The sequence below is a fragment of the Chenopodium album genome, chromosome 16 (assembly GCF_948465745.1).
Source record: "Chenopodium album chromosome 16, dcCheAlbu1.1, whole genome shotgun sequence".
Lineage (NCBI taxonomy): Eukaryota > Viridiplantae > Streptophyta > Magnoliopsida > Caryophyllales > Amaranthaceae > Chenopodium > Chenopodium album.
In genome coordinates this window covers 32363762-32386148 of record NC_137849.1, presented here as the reverse complement: position 1 = coordinate 32386148, position 22387 = coordinate 32363762, and the positions used below count along the sequence as shown (strand labels likewise).

The window sequence follows — 22387 nt, the reverse complement described above, 5'->3', positions numbered from 1 at the left end:
GACTTGAATCTTCCACATTCACCAAACAATTTGTCGCTCTTTACTCTAAAATGTCTGATTTCACAGTGAACTCTTTGACCTTACGCTGACTAAGACAGGTTCATGCAGTTACAGTGAGCCTCAGCTTGACATGCTCCTTTCTGTTAGCCTGCTAGCAGTGTTCAAACAAATTCCAAGTCTCCTGCTACAAAAGACAAAACAAATACGGAGTACTAATTAAGTAAAATGCGCATGAGTTAGCTCTGACAATGGCCTTGAACAATCATTCATCTGACAATAGAAAGTCAGGTGCAGGCTCTGCTAATGAATCAGTGTAAATGAGCCAATGACTTTTTACTACACTGAGTTGAAACTTTGAAAGCCATAGTAGATGTTTGTAGGGTGAATACAATGAAGGAACTCTACCAAAGCAATACATCAAACGAGTTCACAATAACACTACAAGTGTACTAGGATAGCAATCATAGAAGGAAAGGGAGGAGAAGGAAAGTTAAGGAAATAAAGGGGAGGGGATGGAGTGGACTAGCATATTCCTTCCAAAACTTGTAGGATTTGGTTTATTAGGCAACGAATATGAATGCTTTCGAATTTCACTTCTCTGTCCTTTCCTTTCTACTTGTCATATCCAAACAAGGGAATCCCTTCCCTACCAACCTTGCATGAAAAATCATCCAATGAATCTTCTTGATTATCAGCTAGATGGACCTCTTAAAGGTCATATATTCCAGTATGTTTATTCACCCTTTTTTCCCCTCTTAGGTTTGGATCACAAACAATCATTTTCTTTGGATCAAAGAGCCTTTTTTCGTTTACATACTTGGTAATGTCCACTACTACATCGTAATGTGACAATTCTGTGCTTGCATCAACACCTAAGGATGCAAGAAAAAAAAACACGAGTGGTTAAGCGGCTTATGAACTCCTTTTTTTTTGGACTTCGCCTTGTCCTTTGATTGCACAGAGACTTTCCTTCTCACAAATGACTTTTTTTTTTTCCACTTTTTTTGAAGGACTATAATCCTCTGTAGTTTCTCATTCCCAGTCTTCAAAACTATTCAATTTCAAAATTTTGGTCTCTATTTGCAAACTCGTCTCTATCATCTAAGTATCTATAGTTTCTGCCTTTTTTCAACAAAGAACGTGCCTTTTGGAGGTCTTCCAATCCCAAACCCTCACTTTTCTAGTTTTCTTGATGACTTCCCAATAATCACAACTTGACAAGTCCCTCTCTCTGTAAAATTAGCCTTCTGCTGAAAAGTAAGCAAAAACAATTCTAATAAAACAGAAGCAAGACCAAAACCTCATGACAGAAAGAAGCAAGAATGTTATGTTGGAATTTAAATTTCATAAAAAAAAAGTTTAACATTTCATAAAATGTCAAACAGTATATGAATAGTAGTATAATTCTTGCTACTCATGACAAAATAGCACATAGAATGTTAAAATAATTGTCTCGGTTTACTCTCTCATAGGCACCTTGATTAAACAGTTGTCTAAAATCATCCAGATGACAGCAGATACGATTTCGTAGCTAGATGAGAATGGAATGCCAGACTAAAATCCGTACAGTTAGCTATCCTATAAAGGTAATGAGAGAAAAGAGAGGCTCAAATGCTGAAAATCTTGCATTACCCCTTAATTTAATGACATGATTCACACACAAAATATGTATCTACAAAGAGCAAGCTTACCCCATCTGAGTCGAAATCTTTTTTTCCCTCTCACAACAAGGCAAACATTATACTGTTGCAACAGAATCCTTTGATTCCTCGAACAAAATTGAATTATGCTTCACCCATACACTGTCCAGTGTCCACAAACAGCAAGTGGACAGCAAAAGCAGTAAACTTGTGCAGCTTTCTTATTAACCAAGACAAACAGGAAAGAAGAAAGACTTGAGCGAAATAATAGTTTGGAATGCTTACGTTGAGATCATGTTGGCCAACACAAATTTAGTAAAACGTTGTCTAAGCCTTTTTGGAAACACCATCAACAGAGAGCATCATGATAGCCCACAATTCTGTCACCAACCTACCAAAAAGGAGGGGCCACATGTTAGTTTTGTATGTCTCTCCTCTCCCTCCCCTTCGAACTTTGTGTTTGTCAACTCCTGGCCATTATTGGAACCTGTCTACTGTTTTAGCAACCGAAGACCTTCTTTGGGTCACTTAAAAGTTTTTAAATGAAGGTTTTGTGAAGTTCAAAGAAAGGTCTTATTGCTAGAGAGACTCCATTTACTTCTCTATTTTCCTATTACAAAACATAAATACGTCAGAAAGAGAACCAGGAGTCCTAAGAATAAAGCTTTTTGAGAATTATCAAAGTTCGTCTTTAACAAACATCACTTAAATAGAGAGTTGGCTTGGAGATAAGGAATAATCAACTGATTAGCTAAGGACACACATAAACTGGCATATGCAAGGAGTGAATTCTTGCCTCCCCAGTCCCTACAAGTAAGTACGATGAGCCTAAATTAGGATATGATGTCTTTTTTGGCCCCTGAACCTATTAAGTAAGAATATTGACTTCTCTAAACTAGAAATCTTAAAAATGTAAGATCCTTGAACTCCTTCAAGAAATAAAACACTCATTCGATTCCCTACCAAGAAAGATAAGAAGGATAAGAAAGAGTATGTTGGACCCAAATAACCTACAAAGGCTGGGAAAAGGAAAAAGGTCAATCCTTACCAAAACTTACAACCATAAAAGATAAAACAACACGTTCTTTACCTACCTTGTATTAAACCAGATAACAAACTTCTAAGGGCTTAGGAGTATGTATCTCTCCTAACATGGCCCACCCATTGTAAATCACTTATATGACAGGTTAGTCAAAAAATTAGTTTCCCAGATGTCTAAGCACTTCTCCCCTCTGATTTTCTTTCAAACCCTTTAAACTTACTAACACCCTTTGAGGTTGGTAATATATAATATAACAACAAAGCTCACTATGAAAGTATTTATAATATAAACTCAAGGCTATGATATGATTGATTCATATTAGAGATTTAACCTCCATACATGAAATGGAAGGAGCAATGTTTTCACATTTGACTGTATTCCTAAAAATAAATACCAAGGTTGTAGCAGATGTAACATCACAAGTTAATCAACAAAACATAGTTTATGCAAATTTTACTCAGCAACTGAAGATGTGTGAAGTGTCCTGTCACACAATACATGGAAAGATAGAAAAGATAATTCATCTCAGTGAGACACAGAGTAAAGAAAAAGTTTTTTACAACATCTGAAACTCTCGTCACAATCCAGAGCTGAATCATCCTTTCCAACACACTGAGCGTGATATGATTTTAAGCAGCCCCTAGAAGTGAAATATTTAATCATTTAGAGTCGGTAACTTGAGTCTTGAGGAATTACCATCAACACAAAATCATCAGCGAGGCATGGAAAGCATGATAAAATTGTTAAGGCCGTGAAGAAGAAACCAATCAAGAAGTTTAAAAAATGTCCAGAGGAGCATAAAAGGAAAAAGATGCTTTCAAAGAGGCAAACGATATACTTTAAAGTATGATAAATGATGAATTACATACAAATTGTTATACTGTATTTAGTTTGCAGGCATTAGAGCAAGTTTAGGCTTACTGTCATGCCGTGTGAATTTTCTGTTCACTTCAACACCAGACATATAAAAAAGTCTACAGGAATATCTCAACAGGGTATTCTCTAATCTGGAAATAAAAAATAAAAAATAAAAAATAAGAATGCTTCAATACCATCAAAGAAGCACCAAAACTATAGCCTCAGTTGCAGTAACACCTTTAACGGTTTAGCACTTTCAATGTATTTTCAAAACAGAAATAGAGGGAGGGGGGGGGGGGGGGGGGGTGGAGTTGTAGCGCAATGAAGTAATAAGGATGAGAGCCAAAAGTAGTATCATATCCTCCTATCGACTATTACATCTTTCTTTATTCCACTTGGCATTTCCTCTTCTTTCATACTAATCTGAGATTTATCAAATTCAACCTGGCATTGTTGAGTTGATAAAAAGAGAAAAGAAATATGCTGTTAATGTTGATATTGCACGCAGGAAAAAACATGAAGCCATGATAGTTAAGAATTGAAAGTTGCACTCTACAAATGTAGAACTTGAGTGTCACGATATTACCTAAATACACTAAGTTGCAAATATAAACCATGGCTCAGGCGCTCAGCTAACCCCTCAAGTCCTCAACAATACCCTGTGCTTAGCAATTAGTTAGTTATTAGATATCAGTATTCAGCAACATATTTCAAAGCGACATTGGCAACACATACAACCAAATATAGGCAGATAATAAAATGTAAACATATATAACCAAAAAGGCAAAAACATACTCAACTTCAAAGCTTCACTTACCATCACGTCACACTTGCAGATTTGATTGGGTCCATTTGCTCCATATGTCAAACGGATCCCTCCTCACTTCACTTTAGTACAAAGGTAGGGAAGTTTATATGAAAAACTAATATAAAATCTTTTGTACTGTAGTCACTAGTCAGCTATTTCATTCACACTATCGACCCCTCCCTCCGGGGTCCTCTACAAAGGGGGATGGGGGGAAAATGTCTATAAATTCCAAACAAAAATCATATTAGCCTTCCCAAGACATAAATGGCCAAGATAGTGAAAATGGTTTTGCACTTTTGCAGCAAAATAATGTTAGGTTACTGCAGAACTAGCTGCTAATAGATAGCATGCTAAGAGAGCAACTCAGCCCTGTTGGCAGATAAGGCACACATTATCTTGTCAAACTCCTGAGCACTGTAATAAACGATGCATAACCTCACCTCGTACTGTCAATAATTCAACATGAAAAAAGGACAAAATCAGCCACTTTTACTTCCAAAAGTGCATAAAAATAGTTTTTTAAAAAAAAGTATGTCACAGCTAATAAAAACGTAAATATTACCATGAAGCTTAATATGACTCCCACTGGTATTGAAGTAGTAGGCTTGTACGAGATTCCTTAAGTCAATTTAATCGTAACTTATTTTGTAGAACATTGACATGATACACTGTTGCCAGTGAGATGACTCTGGAGCTTGTTACAACACTGACAAAAATAACTTTCACAATTCCATGCAAAGCTTGCTATTCATAGCAAGTTGAGAACCAAATGCCCAACGCCCTGACCAAATGCCCATTGCCTACCCTAAACGCGCAGCCTATACCACCTAGCCCAAAAATGACAGACAGAAATCTCAGTTTTTTTTTTTTTTTTTGTGGGGGGGGGGGGAGGTCACTCTGGCATATGGAGAAACGGTATTGCCACTAAACAGCAATACATACTTCCAAAGTAAACAACCACAACAAACAAAAAAAACACCACCGCAGCCTCAAAAAGAAAAGGGGGAAAAATGCATAATGAGTTGTAGCATACCAAGAAGCATCAACAATCTACACATCTCAACAACAGCAAAGTCAGTAGAGCTTGAGCAAGAATAAAAGATCACATTGATAAAGGGCTACCAATAAGATGTTACATGCATCAAACAATCATAGGCCATCATTATCCCCATCCCCAAATCACTAACCTGCTTCATTCAGTCATACAGTGTGCTACAAGTTCACATAACACAACCATACAGGCTCACAGCCATACAAATCAATAGAACCTTCGCCGTTAGCACACACATAATGTCATACTCTACCTATGCGTTTTAAGTTATGTTACAAGTACACCTCAAGACAAGTAGGCAACATTTGAATACATCTAACTAAACTCATTTTCATTCCTTTTTTTTTATTTTAATGGCACATAATTACTAATTTCATTGTCCAAACTTCAGACTACTCTCTGTTTCTCTGTTTCTGACAACTACGGAGATCTTACCGGGGTAAAGAAAAAAAAATTATAACACTTAGTTTCGAGAATAGCATAATGCATTGTGAAGCAAGCAAAACAAAAATAAAAAATGAAGATATAGGGAAAATGAATAAAGTTTGACTTTCATTAAATCTTTTGTCATATTTGGTACATAGCTATGAAACACAAACAAAACTAGACAGAAACAGTGCGCCTATAGAGCACTTCATCCTCACTTTCATCTTCTTCATCTGTTACATTATAACTTCCTGGCAGTTCTAACTTCCCACCCATGTTGAATGTGGGGCCAGCACTCTCAGCTTCAAAGAAATCAGCCTGAAGTCTTTCTTCAAACCTTTTCTCACTGCAATTGAGAAACCATGCCAAGGAACACCTGATCCCTTTACTTTGTAATCTCTGATATCTAGGTTTAATTCGGGATTCCAAGCTATAAGTAAAGTATTCTGGAAACTCAACTAGCTCTTTTATGGGACGGCCCATTTCACTCTTGAAGAAGTAAAAACTATTCTTCATGATCACAAGTGGCATGGCCACTACTTGTGGACATCTCACGAGCATTTTAGCCACATCCTCAGCAGGTATACCCCGTGCTATAAGAAACTCAACAGGCTTCATAATAACATGCTGATTAAGGCTAACTATCTGAGGCATTCTCTCGACAATTCGTGCAAAACCTTCCGGATGAATCTTGAGCTTCAAATTGAAAAAGTACTGCTGGCTTGACATTTTTGCCTTCAAAGGCAACCCAAGAATCTGTGGGTATTGTGCTATAATAAAAGGAATTTTTTCCCTACTTACGCCAAAGCTAATCAAACATTCAACATTAGGTGTCACAGTTTCTTGCAAATCATAACCAATAACATATGGCCGCTTCTCAAACATTCGCGCCAATATCTTCTTTGGCAAACCCAATGAAACCAAGTATTCAACAAGTGGTTTAATCATCGTACCTACTCTCATCCCCAATAGATACGGATATTGTGTCACCATAGGCCCAATATCTCTAGGATTCACCCCAATACTAACAAGATACGCCACTGATGTACTCATCGTACCTTCAAGCTTAAACCCCAACAATTCAGGATACTTTTGCAACACATATCCAATATCTTCTTTCTCAACATCAAGCCCGCGAAGGAACCTAATCACCGGAACAAGCTCAACCACCACACTAGCATGTAAAACTTGGGGGTAATTCTTCACAAACTCCCCTAATTTCCCCCTAGGTATCCCAATCTTTTCTAAATACCCCAACACCGGGATCATATTCTTTCGAACACTACAACCAAGCATCAACGGATACTCATTAATATCGTCGATACTCAACCCTAACTTCTGCAAAAATTCCACTCTTTCCCTCATAACATCAACAGTAGAGGGCAACTCAATATCCTCTAATTCATCAGTAATAATCCCCAAAGTCTTTAAATAATCACATATAATAACTTTTGAAACAAGTCTTTCTTTGCGACCTTGAACAACTCCCCAAGTAACAGACGGCATTTCATATTCAGGAAGTTTATTATTAGATTGCGTCGAAAATGAACGAACCCAATAAACCCCATAAACCCTAGAATCAAAAATTGGGGATTTTCCCAACTGGGTATTTCTGGGATTTGGGATTTTCGCATTGTACAATGATTTCAAGCTAAAAGCTTCATTATTAATGAATTTAGTCTTAAGAAAATAGCAAATATTTCTCCTAAAAAATGGGTTCATTCGAAATAACGAAGAATTAAACTTACAGAGATAATCTTGGATTGAAGAGCGACTTTGATTTGATGGAGAATTTCTGAAAAAATCGTAGTAGAATTCAGTTTGCTTTGACAGCCATAATCAATCAGCAGGTATATGAGGAACTGAGGATTGTCGAAGCTTTTCAAAGTTGGTTCAGTAGAGAGCTTGGGACTAGAGAGACGAAACCTCTCAAAATCAATGTATGTCGTGTGTTGGCTAAACAGGTCGGGTTTCAGGTTGGCAAATTCAACAACTAAGGGCCTCTTTATATTTAAGGGCCGTTTGGTTCACACGAGGTGATCGGAATGAAATGAACAAAGGGAAAAGAGAAAAATGGAATGAAGATACCTAAAATTTGCCATGTTATTTGTTTTAAAACAAAGGGAAACAATCCCTCTAGTCCCACTACCGCACAACCACCTAATTCATTAGCTTTCCACCTTTTTCAGCCACCAAACCACTCACCGCACCTCCCCCATCGTTCGCCGCCCTTCGCCAGCCTTCTCCCGTCCCTCGTCGGCCCAATGGAGGTCCTCCCCCGAAAACCTCCTTAGCCCAGAAAAACCTAGCGCTGCTGAAAAACCTTCGTGAAACCCGTCGAACGGCCCTCCCCCACCCTCGAAACCTTAGCGCCTAGGGTTTCGATGGTGGGGGAGGGTCGTTCGGCCGTTTAACAGTGAAGAGGATGGGTTATTTAGGTTTTTCGATGGTCGTGGAGGCTAGGAGAAGGGGCGGCGAACGTTAGTGGAGCTGTGGAGGTGCGACTGGGTGGTGGAGGTAAAGTAAAAGGGTGGTGGCTAGGTGTGGGTGTGGTGATGGAGGGGTGGCTAAGGAAAGGGAATGGAAAAGTCTAGGGGGGTGGGGAATGAAGTTGGAAGGATTTAGGGTAATGGAGAGGGTAAAGGGAATGAAAGAAAGTGCTTAACAAACAACAACAAAGGGAATCGGGGCAGTTGATTCCCATTCCCTTTGTTGAATACCCCCAACCAAACGGCCCCTTATTGAACTGAATTAACGACAAATTAAAGTTACCCTTTTAGTGGTTAAAGTTACCCTCAAACTGACCGTCTTACAATAAAATTAGTGTACACCCGTCTTATACAATACATGTTGTGATTGGTATCCTAAAAAAACGACTATTTGATTACTCCCTCCGTTTTTTTTATTACTTGCTCCACTTTCCTTTTACGATACCTGCTTCATTTTCTTTTTTGGAAACTTTTTACAATATTTTATTAAATTCTCTCTCCTAATGGACCCCTAATTATTAGGGATGTCAGTGGGGCGGGTCAAGTAGGAGACCCGCCCCATCTCCGCCCCAATTGGGTGGGGATGGGTCTTGGTTTGGCGGGTGATGGGGCGGGGATGGGGATAAAAATCATACCCGCCATGGGTGATGGGGCGGGGGTGGATTTTACATTGTACCCGCCCCATCTCCGCCCCGCCCCATCCGCCCCACTTTGTACCCGCCTCATTCCCACCTTACACCCACATCTGTATATTTTTTAAAATAAAATTATATACTTTTATACAATTTTATAAATAAAAATTATGTAAAATAAAATAGTAGATATAATGTAATACTCCATATTTTTATAGAGTATTTAAGTATTTATAAAGTATATTTTAAGGGCTCAAGTATTTTAATTAAATATTTTAAAGGGTTAAAGTATTTTAATTATAAGGTTTTTATAAAAGTAAAATATATGTTTTGGGTCAAACGTTTACTAATTATTAGGCCTTGTTTAAAATATTGTATGTAAACTATTTCTACATCCTCTTATTGGAATAATCCATTTCATTTAAATAAGCTCAACCCTTCATTTGAACCCTTGTGGGTCAAATGTTTTATAATTCAAGTCCATTTATTCATTGAGCCTAAAATTAAACCCTATACTCTCTACTCTATAAATACCACTTAAAACCCGAGTAAAATGCATTTTTGGGGATTCACCTTCCATACTTTTCATCATTTGGGGACTCACCTTTCACTTTTCATCGTTTGGGGCCGGGATTATCGGTCGTCGGAACTCAAAAATCTGGTCACTTCATAAAAAATTCTCCCTAAATTTGTTGATTACAACTGTCAAAGAGATAAAATTCTTAATATAAAATTATTCAATAGTCTTTGACTCTACAAAAAAAATACATTGCAGAAGAAAACTTCAAAATATTAAAAGATCTTGTAGTGCCCGAAATGGTAAAATTGTAACTGGATAACCCCAAAATGTTAAATATTTCTGCAAAAAAAAAAAAAAAAAAAAAAAAAAAAAAAAAATTAAAAAGTTAAAAAATTAAAAATTAAAATATTAAAAATGTATATGAGTAACGAGAATTATTTTTAATAACAATAATATTTTGTTAAAAAAAAAAACCCATAGCATATATTATACAGAGTTGTGGGTTTACCTCAAGTTTGATTTATTATGTAACTTCTCATATATCATTGATTGAGATTGTGCCTTGTGGTTGTAAGGTCCAATATTACTTAGATACAATATATACCTGTAATGAAGAGTAATGGAATATTTTTGAGGAGTGTTGGAGAAGCTTTTTCGTCTACTATGAAAGCGTTGCTCGTTTGAGAAAATACAGGACTACAAGTTGCTTGACTTTAGTCTAATCTAGGTTATTTTGATTAGGAGTGTTTTATTTTATTATTCCCTCCATGTTTTAATAAGTGTTACAATTTGACTAAAAACGCATACCGAGACACGACTTTGACCATTAATTTATCTAATCATATGTTAATAAAATTATAGGAAAATTGAAATTATGAAAGTATAAGTTATAACGAATCCAACAATGTATTATACAATAACATTTGTTTTTTTATATACTAGATGAATCCCGTGCGATGCACGGTTTGTTTGAATTTTTTAAATAATTTTTTTAACATATATATATTTATGTGCTAAAATTTATTATATATTTAGATAAAATCCCTGATATCAAAAGTTAATATTTTATATTTAATTATTTTAAACTGGAATCTCATTCGCCAATTTTGCTTACGTGTCATTTAAATTATTTAATTCTAAAAGAAATTAATAATCTCGTATTTAATTGCTACCACTAAAATTTATTATCCTACATGGCGCATTGAAAAAATTAAATCCTACGTGGCTCTCTAAAAACTCGGGAAAAAACTCCCCTTTATATATATATATTAGATTAGTAAATTAATCAAGTCAAACCCATTATGTGAATAGTAAAAAAAGTCAAATTGTAACACTTATTAAAACACGGAGGTTGTAGGAATTATTTTTATTTAGCTGTACTATATATATATATATATATATATATATATATATATATATATATATATATATATATATATTTCACTGGAAAACGCTTAATACCTACCGACAATCCCCAAACGATGAAAAGTGAAAGGTGAATCCCCAAAGGATGAAAAGTATGGAAGGTGAATCCCCTAAAATGCTTTTTACTCCTTAAAACCCCAAAATTTTCCCATACAAAGAGGCTCAAAATCAAAATTCTAAGAGTAAGTAATCTTTCTTTTCTTTTCCTTATTTTTCTTTTTCTTTCTTTTCTTTTCTTTTCTTTTCTTTTTTTTTTTTTTCTTTTTCTTATTTTTTTCTTTCCTTGTATTTTTCTTTGGGGTTCATGCGTGAAACCACTTCACGCATGGTAAGGCTTCCATGCAAGCCCCACCTTGCCTCCACCTCACACCACCGCTGCCACGTCACCACCGACGGCCGACGACCACCCACCAGCCGCCGGCCGTCGCCCATGGTGGTTCCCTCTTTCTCCTCTTGTTTTTAATTTATTTTTATGTAGTATGTATTTTGGGTTTTGATTTTAATTATTGAAATATTATTAGTATGTTTTATAATTGTGTCTTAATGTTTAAAGAGTATAAATTTCATATTATAAAGAGTTTTAATTTCAAATTTTATAAAGTATTAAAAGTTAGGGTTTTAATTTATTCAAGACTTGATTTTTAGGGTTCTTGTATAAATTAATTTGGGGCTTTTATATATTTAATGTTTCTATGGATAATTTAAGTATAAAGATGTATTTTGATGAAGTTTTATAGGGTTTTTGATTAGTTTAAAGTGCTGGAATTTTATTTAAAAGTAGTATAATTGTGATTTTAATGAAAGGGTTTAATTATATAAGAGAGACTAATTAGGAGTTTTTAAAAAAATTTCAGATTATTATAAGTGGTTTAAAGTGAGTTTAAATTGCTGGAAATTGTATATACTAAGAGAAGTAATATAGTGTTATTGTCCCTTTATATAGAGACTTGGTTCGGGAATTGTTGTTGTGTACTCGGCTATTTTAAGAGCTTATTTGAGGTACGTTCACGTACTTAGCATAATTATATTGATGTAGTAGCATGCTAAAGGTGTTTAATTGATTTCAAGTAGTATCATGCTAGATTTGGAATGGAAATTATGATTTGGATGTTATTGGTGATTGGATTATAAAGCATGATTTACTTGTGATGGATTATTGAATGGAAAATAATAGTTTGGAATATTATTTATGAACCACATATTTATTTGTGGCATGTTAGAGGGCATGTTTAATTAAACTAAATGTTTAATTTGGTTTGGAATATTGAAAACGAATTTTATTACGGTTCATATAATTTTTATTGATGCTATAAGCATGAGGAAAGAGCTATATAAGTGTCTATGTACACGAGGAATAAATTGTATGTTGGTGCCTTAGTGCACTTAAGGTGTTTTTAACACCGAGGGATAGGATTTGTGGCGCTTTATGCGTTTAAGGTGTCATTGGCACCGAGTTAGAATTAAAAAGGATTCAACATTAAATATTATGTGGTCACTAAGTATTCAAGAATTAAGTTGGTATATTTGATTGATTGAATAATTATTGTTGATTGAATGATTATGGTTTGAGAGTCATCACCAAGTCTAATAATCTATAAATAACGTAAAGTGAAAGATATTACGCACCAAAACTCTTGGAATGTATATGCCTTGAGTATGAACATATGGGGGGAGTTATGTGACTTTATATTTGATCATAACTTCTACTGGAGTACAGGACGCTGTACATTCCTTTTATTATTATTATGCACAGGAATTCCGCCACATATGAGTGGTTTTGATGCTGGCACGGTTAGCTCCCATGTCACTAACCTCATTTATTGGGGGAGGTTGAGTGGGAAACCCGTTCGATGCGTAATCAACGCTAAATAAATTATGTAGTTTTCTAGTTGAGAAGTTTTGTTGAATGTTGTATGCTTGAAAAACAGGTGCAACAAGGTAAGTTGTGTGTTGATAGGTAAATGCATGTTAGTGTGTTAATTACGCTTATGTACTCAGCTTTGCTGATTGTGTGTTTTGTGTGTTTGTTGGCCTTGTCTTTATCTTGGCCTTATGATGACCCATTTTTAATGGAGAGTAGTGGAAAACAAGTAGAGATAAGCTTTTCAGGTATTGAAGCATATTTATGACTGGGCATGAGTGAAGAGCGAATCATGCTAGTTTCTATTAGTTTATGATGTGTTTAATGTTTTGATTATTTTATATTATTGATACTCATGAGACTAACGCAAAGGTTTTACATATTTAATTGGTTTTAAAAAGGGCCTACAATGGTTCAAAAATGTAAGTTGATTTTATTTGACTTTCGTTGACTTTACTTTCGTTTGGTTGACTTCTTAAGTTGACTTGTTTTGAATGGTTTTGAAATTAGTCTTCCGTTGTGTGTCTTTGATAATTGTCTTAGCCGTATACACGGTGGCGGTAATATCTTAGAATTTCCTATTTCGTATTTTAAAAAGAGTAAAGCAGGTATTTTAAAGGGAAGAAATTTCTAGGGTGTTACATATAATAATTTGTAATACACTAATATTATAACTAAAAGAGTGTGTAATATTAACAATATTTTTTTTTTTTGTAATCTATATTAATTATGTTGGATTGTGTATTGGGAGGTGGGGATTAGGCGAATATTAGATGGGGATTAAGTGGGGATGGATATCCAAGTGGGGGATGGGTCGGGGATGCTTTTAGGATTGTATTCGTCGGGGCGAGATGGGGATGAATTTTGGACCCGCCGCGAGGGTGGAGATGGGGATAAAATTTTTGGTGGGGATGGGGATAAGAAGAGCCAACATCCGCCCCGCCCCGCCCCATTGACATTCCTACCAACTATCATACTTTAGTATTTTTAAATTCCCTCTCTTCCCAACTATAATACTTAGGGTCTATTCATATTTACTGAACTGAGTTGAACTGAACTGAAGTGATTGGAGCTGAACTAAACTGAACTGATTGGCGCTGAACTGAATTGATAAGCTGAAGTGAACATGCCCTTAATTTTTCCACCAACCCCATTTTCTCATACTTTATTATTTTCTACTATTTCTCTTAAAACTCCGTGTATAAAGAAATGGAATAACTAACAAAATACAAAGGGAGTATTTCCATACTAAAACTATCTTTGATAGACTGCTTAAAGTAGAATGTGGCTGGTTGATAACCTGTTTATTGGTTAATTGTGACACCTCTAGCAATGGGAATGATAGTTTTTTTTTTAATTTTTTTTATTTACATATTTTTTTTAAAAAAAAAAACACACATCTAACAGCACCCCTACCGCCCCTTGAACAACCCTTTTCCCTCACAGCCCCCAACCCCTCCCCCACCGGTCATCCTTCCTTTTCAGACCCCCTCCCTCGTCAGTCGCCCTGTTTTTCCCCACCCTGACATCGTCTCCCTTCCCTTTCCCCCACCCCCTCCCTTCCCCCACCCTAAATGCGTCCTTCTCCATTCCCTGCACCTCAAAACACGCCCCCCTCCCTTTCCCACACCCTAAAAACGATTTGTTGTGGATTAGATGATGGAAATCATCGTTCTTTCTAGTAGTATCGCTGCTGTCTTTTTTGCGGCTTCACCCGATCCATTGGTTTTGGGTGGAGAAGAGGGTCTGCAATGGTCAGGGGTAGGGGGACTTTTTGTGACAACTAGTGGGGAGGTGGATGGGGTTTACTTGGCAGGCGGGGAAGGGTGGTCGGTGACTTAGCGGTAAGGGGAGATGATCCAGAAGGAGGCGAGGCTAGGGAAGTGATGGGTGGTGGTGGGGAGGGGGTTCATGTGGTCACAGGGAAGAAAGAGTTTTTTTTTAAAAAAAAAAATTAATTAAGAAACAATTTTAAAACACTAAAATGTAAAAATAAAAATAAAAAATTCTAACTAATCACAATGCGATACATGTTCTGTTTTAACCTATTAAACATGTTATTAGTTTTTAATTCTATTTTAAGAAGATGTCTGTCAAATATGTCACTATTACACTTATCTTCTCCTTCAGCTTCACTCTTCCGCGCTGCTGCACTGCTTTCTTCCTCACTACTATACTATTGCTCTTTTGCATCAAGTAAGTGCTTGGTGGTTAGGGTTTTGAGCAAGGGGTAAAGGGGGTAGAGTTGGGGACTCAGATCAGGTAAAGGGGTGGGGTTAGGGTTCTATACTTCTATGTCTAGATGGGGAATAGGGTTAGGGTTTTGAGTTAGATCGATAGGAGGTGGGGGGGGGGGGGGGGGTAAAGGTTTCATGGGGGGTGTAACATTACTATTTTTTTACAACGTTTGACAATGTTGTAACTTCAACCGTTAAATATATATCATTATGTATTTGTAAATTAATTTTTATTTATTTATTAAATAGAGATGAATCTAACAAGATCTCATGTGATTATATTTCTCTCAAAAAATAAACCATGAAATAACCAAAGATAATTAACATATGCCATTTGCATGTAGAGAAAATTTGCTTGTTAAAGTTTTTTGTTGGGGTCACTTTAACCCTTAAGGATTATATTTGAGGAATGCCCTCTAGAGTTATGCACTGCGTACGTACTTGACCTTACCGCACTCGACCTCATAAATGCTACCTAATCACTACCCTCTTCGTGATCTTCGTGATCCAATTATAACACGTAAACTCTCTCAATAACAATTTCTCACAAAGCTAAGCTTAGGAGACAATGAAAATCTTAACATTGTTAAACTAACGTGTTGATTCAATTCCCATAACTCCATAAGTATTTGAGATTTTTTAGAATATGTAATTATTATTTGCACGTAAAAGCTTAAGTTTAAATTGGAGGAATCAATTGTGTTAATTTATCATTGAGAGTTGCGACATGAATTTTTTCGTAACATAGAAAATCATATCTTAGGCAAAGATACTTTCTATAATACACAAGCCGCACATGCATGGAAAATACCTCCTAAATTATTTTGTTTTCATAAATAGAACATGGCCTGACTACAAACCCCCAGGCCAGGTTCTATTTATGGAAACAAAATAATTTAGGAGGTATTTTCCATGTGCAACTTGTGTATTACAGAAAGTATCTTTGCCTAAGACATGATACTTTTCTCATTCTACCTTTTTCTAAAAAAAAAAAAGAGTCTGGCCTGACTAATTACCTAAGATGTATGCAAAATAATTGATTGCAATAATCTCCTTAAGCGAATATTCATCTTGCTTGCTTAATTAAAATACTTAACGTATGCTTTGGAAAATCTAAGTATTCGCCAATCAATTGGCCATATATATTCAACAAGCAAACTTTTTATTCTATTTCTTAAGTTGGTAGTGTCTAGAGTACCTCCTTTGTCTAGATTCTAGAGTACTTGCTCAACTATTTCTGGTACTTACAACACTTGATTCCTCTAAGGAAAATACTTCGCCAATTTACTTAATCATTCATGCACACTTACAAATAATCACATTAACAAAGATAAAAAGCCCTATCGAAGTCTTCATGTTTATTCAAGTCTTAAAACTTCACTTGTCAAAAACACTTTAAATCACGTACTTCTTTCTTCATCATCGTCAAAAGGATTGAAACATTTCAAGGACTTGGGATAGTTGTTACTACACATGCTAAATAGATGATAATACAAAGCAAGTAGCAATCAACTAAAGTGTATGTTTGTCATCACTTCAAACCCCATGGAACACAACAAGTTATGTAATCGTTAATTTAGCATGTTAAATTTTTTCCAAATTTGTAGTATTGACACTTGTTAATAACCACATTAAGCCTCACATGCATTAGAATTAACATTATTTTCTACCTTACTCGCATCTACTTGCTCTTGGATGGAATGTACATATAAAAATAAAAAAAATAAAACAATGTCAAAATTTAAGAATGCAATCTTCAAAATCAAGAGTTAAAATAGAAAGAAGGATAAGATTTTTTGCAAAATTATGGAAGACAAGTAATACAAAATTTAGGGTTCACTTTGTACCTTAGAGTCTTATCTATATGTAGTCATATGAAATAGGGCTTGTTTTGTTAGTAAGCTAGTTACCTATAGTAGTCACATGAAATAGGGCTCGTCTTGAGATAGCCACTTACCTATAGTAGCCACAGGAAATAGGGCTCGTCTTGAGATAGTCACTTACCTATAGTAGTCACATGATATTTATAGGTAAGTGGTCATCTCAAGGTGAAGATCATGTTGCATTTCCTATATATCGGATATTGAGTGATTTGAGGGCAAATTAGTTGCTTCATATAAGGGACTGTTTGGTATCGTCGTGGTTTTTTTGTTTTTGTTTTTCAAAATTTTATTATATATGTCATATATTAATGAATCAAAAATAAGTCAAACTTATTAAAGTCATGATAATTTTGAAAGCTGGCAGCAGAAAAATGAAAACACCTTTTTCTTGTTCTAATTTTTTTTTTTTTTATATATATAAAGAAAAACTAAAATTTAAAAAAAAAAAATTAATGTCAAACAAGCATTAAACAATTTATATGAGGATTTGGATGTGATTATTTGACATACCCTTCACTTTTTTAAACAACACTATAAAAAAATTTCTTAGGCATTTGTGCAACCCCCTTTGTTGCACATAAAAATAACCGGAGGGAGTATTTAAGTTTTATCCTAGTCTAGTTGAAGACTTAGTTTAATTAATTTTAGTTTGGTTTTTAAAAAGAGTGACGAGCGCATTTATATCTCTTTTACGTTAAGATCGAATTATAAGGGTTCAGAGTTGCTTTCTTGTTTTACATCCCTTTTCTTTACTTAATTTATCCTACTAAATAATTACTTTCCATGTTCATTATAATTAAATTACTAATCTTAGCCTCAAAATTTTGCATTACAATTTACTCATGATAATTATAAGAGGTTTAAAAAGAGGTTAAGAGAGCTTGAAGCTGGGGAATTTAAGTTGGAAAGAAGTCGATTGTCAAAAGGTTCATGCAAACCTTTGCTATCCTTGATTTTCATATATTATTCTCATTAATTTGTCATTGCCTCTTTTGCCTTTATCCTCGTCCTTGTCTTCGTCTTTGTTTACCTTTTATTCTTTAGTGATAAGATTTTGATATGCTTCAGTAGGAAATTTCTCCACCCTTTCCTTAACAAGTTGCACCATTGTCTTCCTTATCTTATGTTGCCTAGGTTTGATTTCAGAATCACTTATCGTTTGTTCACTAGCATATGATGTTTCTTGATTCACCATAAAGCCCTGCAACTTCCAAAAAACAATATAGAAATTAAAAATGTATACAAATAAAAAACTTGTCACATATATTTGCATTCTACATTTCTACATTCAACTTTTATAACTTTTAAGTCATCACGTAACTTTAGACACACAATACATAATAATAGCAACAAAAACGACATTTAATTAATTAAAAAGAACAATTACTTACGTTGTTTGAATCTTGGTTGGCATTGAGTTTCAGAAAACTGATATCATAAACTTTAGTGATACCATTATCAGGTAGATCTAAAAGTCCTCTAAATTGAAACTCCCAATCTATTTTCCTTTTAATTGAGCGCTTTCTCTTGGAAGTGCTAGCTTCTGCAGACTACATACATAAACAATTAGAAAAAAAATATGATTAATATATCAATCATAAAATAAAATTTTAGTAGCATTATTACATCCATTATATTAACCTAACACTACTAAAACAAACTTAATAGAAACTAATAACAGTACTTCTATAAACTTACATTATCAACTGGTTTCGCAATCTTCTCTGGCCTTGTAAGGAGATGGCTGAAGTAAATGAAGTCATCGACTTCATTCAAGGATCTAAAATGTCGATTATTGGACCCTATATGTATATAAAACTACAAAGGAACGAAGATATAATTTAGTAAACTAACTGCAATACATCTGAGTATCTTGAAAAGAAAGAAGAATTATTTTCATACTTTATCAATCCTGTTGTTGTTTCGACGCGGAGCATACTTAATCCACCAACCTTGTAAACGTCCTTCTAGTGAAATTTTTGAAAGCTTTTTTTGCACTTGGTTTGAATTATAAACCTTCATAGTTTTCAAGAATAGTCAATTGGTTGAAGAGTAGATTACGAAACAAATGAGAGAGAAAACAACAACAACACAACAACAATAACAACAAAAAATAACACAACAACACTAATAATAATAATATTAATAATAATAATAATAATAATAATAATAACAACAACAACAACAACAACAACAACAACAACGCTTATATTGTTATCAATTTAACACTTATAAATTAAACAGCTTGCACAAAAGGATAAAAATGATTTTCAAGAAATAACAAATTTTCTTCAGTTCTAATCCACGTGTTTTATTTTTATTTTCATTATTACTTCAATTATTTTAACCTTATTTCTTTTAGTATTAACTTTCATGAAGGTTAGGAATTATATAATGATCCATCCATTTTAGTAAAAATAATAAATTTTGATAATTTAATTAATTATTTATGAACATTAGAGAGTAAGTGTAAGAAGTCAATATATAGGCATGCATAAAAAGTCAACCACATTGCATTTTACCCTATCCATTGCTGAGTTTTGAGCAGTAGCGGCAGCTAAATGTATAATAACTTCAACATCTTGCACATTATCATCATTAGTAATAGTCATCTCCTACAATAAAAAGTATTACTCCAAATTACCAAACTGATACTATAAGAGTAGTAATCAATTGAAAATAGACATGTAAATGAAAGAAAACTAGAAAATTATTTGAAAATAATTATTATACTTCAATTCATACTTTGTAATTTGTGCATGCTTAAACAGTGTAAAGTTGCTATGAATGGTATAACATTCAATTCCGGAAAATTTGTCAATTACAACCCGGAAAAGGGTGTATTGTAAATTACTATCCCTAAAAAGGTTGTTAATCAAGTGATTAATTTGTACGATTAATAAATTTAGCCATTTTCTGACGAATTAGCTTATGACATCACTTATCACCTTAAATCTATTTTAAATTCAGGCTAGTAAGGAAAAACCATTTGTAAATGGGATTAATTTAAAATGACATAAAGTACATTTGTAGGCTGATGAGTAACGTCATAATTACATTTTTAAGCTAATAAACCTTTTGATAGGTCACAAAAATGAAATTATATATCAATTACATTTAGGTTGATAAGTGACGTCATAATATAAGGCTAAGTCACCATAACGTAGTTGGAGGTAATAATCATATAAATTACTCACTTATTATAAGGACATTAATTAGTAGCTTTTTTACTTTTAAGGATACTTTAAAAAAAAACTTTTTAGGATTGTAATTATAATTATCAAGACGTCCTTTTTAGGGTATTATTTTGACACATTTTCCTTTATTATATTCTATTGTGGCCTTAACTATTAAAATTACCATAGTTAGGGCATCACCATTAATTTAATTGGGCGATGGTACCCTAAATAACTGTACTGTGAATTTTTTTTTAGATATAAAAAAAATTGTATTTATAATTCCTAGAAATTAATTAATTGATACTTTGTAAGTAACCTACGTACACAATTAAATATTAAAAACATACCAGTCCAGTTGTGGAAATAACATTAGCAACAACTCCAACAGTTTCCTCCATTGTGGGCTCGATTACCATAAGTGCCATATTTAGAGAATCACCATCCTCTCGAGTGATGATATCCTGTAATATATAGTATATAATTTGATTTAAGTTTAATTCATTTTTAAAATGTAATTATTTTATGTTTTGTATAGTACTTAACTTAAACAGTTTAATGTTAGAATTATTACCATTTTAGTTGTGATGTGGCAACATTATATTAGTAGCAACTTTTAAAGCTCTTAAAAATATTTATTTTTTAGAAATTATTAACACAAATCATTTAATAACTATATGAATAATCATAATTATTTTAGGGCTAGTAATTATAATTATCAAGACGTCCTTTTCTAGGGTATTAATTGACATTTTTTTATATTACATTGTGGCCCTAACTACCAAAGGTACCATATAGTTAGGGAATCACTACCATTTTTTTAATTGGGCGATGCTACCTTATACAAATAAGATTTTAAAAAAAATCATATTTAAAATTATTAGTAAATAATTACTTAATACTTTATAGGTAACTATATATTTAAACAATACAAGCATACCAATTCAGTTGTGGCAATAGCATTAGTAACGACTTCAACATTTTCCTCAGAAGATTCAACACTTTCCTCCATTGTGGGCTCGATTACCATAAGTGTCATATTTAGAGCATCATCATCCTCTTGAGTGATGATATCCTGTAACATATAGTAATTTTTTTGATTTAAAGTTAATTCATTTTTTATAATGTATGTAATTAATTTATACTTTGTACTTAACCTAAACAATATAATGTTAGAATTATTACTGCTTTAGTTGTGATGTTGCAACATATATAAGTAGCAACTTCTAAAGTTCTTAAAAATTAATTATTTTTAGAAAATTATTTACTCTAATCATTTAATAAATACATCAATAATTATAATTATATTGGGGCTAGTAATTATAATTATCAAGATGTCCTTATCTAGGGTGTTAATTGCCATTTTTTTTTATATTTCATTGTGGCCCTAATTACCAAAAGTGCCATATAGTTAAGGTATCACCATTATTTTAAATTAGGCGACAGTAGCCTATATAAACGTGAATTTTTTTTATAAAATCATATTTAAAATTCTTAGAAAGTAATTAATTGTAATTTGTAGGTAACCTACACAATTAAACAATAAAAGCATACCAATCCAGCTGTGGCGATAGCATTAGTAACAACTTCAACATTTTCCTCAAAAGATTTAGCATTTTCCTCAATTGTAAGCTCGATTACCATAAGTGACATATTTAGAGCATCACCATCCGCTTGAGTGATATTATCCTGTAACATATAGTAAATTTTTTGATTTAAAGTTAGTTTAATTTTTAAATGTTATTAATTTCTACTTTCTACTTAACCTAAACAAATTAATATTATATTAGTATCAATTTCTAAAGTGTTCTTAAAAAATTATTTATTTTTAAAAAATTATTAACACAAGATAATTACCAATGACATGAATAATTACCTTGGTATTATCATTTCTTTTTTCGGGTGAGGCAACATTAGAGGGCGGAATATTCATACCAATATCATAATCTTCTGTGAATACTTCCGTTGATGGGTCCTATTATGCGAAAATATGAATAACGGTGTCAATTAAATATAGCAATTGTCACAATAATTATTACAATACAACATAATTTACTAAACATAGATATTTTATGTAAATGCATGTATGAATAGATATCAAATACACATAGATTTTAGAAATAAATCCTCGGTACTTACAACCGAGGATACAAAAATGATGGATTCAATATATAATAAAGTTACATGTGGTTTAATTATTTATAAGATTAATTACAGAGTATAATGACAAGTAATAATCACTAACGGAATTAACGATAAGTGTCATGCAAACACACGTGTATTAAAGTAACTAAACGACAATAATTGAACAAGAGTAACTGTAATAACAAAAAAAATTA

At 33.6% G+C, this 22387-nt stretch overlaps 1 protein-coding gene across 1 annotated transcript; it reads right to left on the bottom strand.

Moving 5' to 3' along the window:
- Positions 1–5929: 5929 nt before the first annotated feature.
- LOC145585122 (transcription termination factor MTERF4, chloroplastic-like) lies at positions 5930–7784 on the bottom strand. Its single transcript, XM_081641854.1, has one exon. The coding sequence runs from the start codon at positions 7545–7547 to the stop codon at positions 6003–6005; it is 1545 nt and encodes a 514-aa protein (XP_081497980.1). The 5' UTR covers positions 7548–7784; the 3' UTR covers positions 5930–6002.
- Positions 7785–22387: the final 14603 nt, after the last annotated feature.

Bases quoted from the DNA above. Each gene is read 5' to 3' on its own strand.
- LOC145585122 (XM_081641854.1), bottom strand. From the start codon at position 7,547: ATGAACCCATTTTTTAGGAGAAATATTTGCTATTTTCTTAAGACTAAA.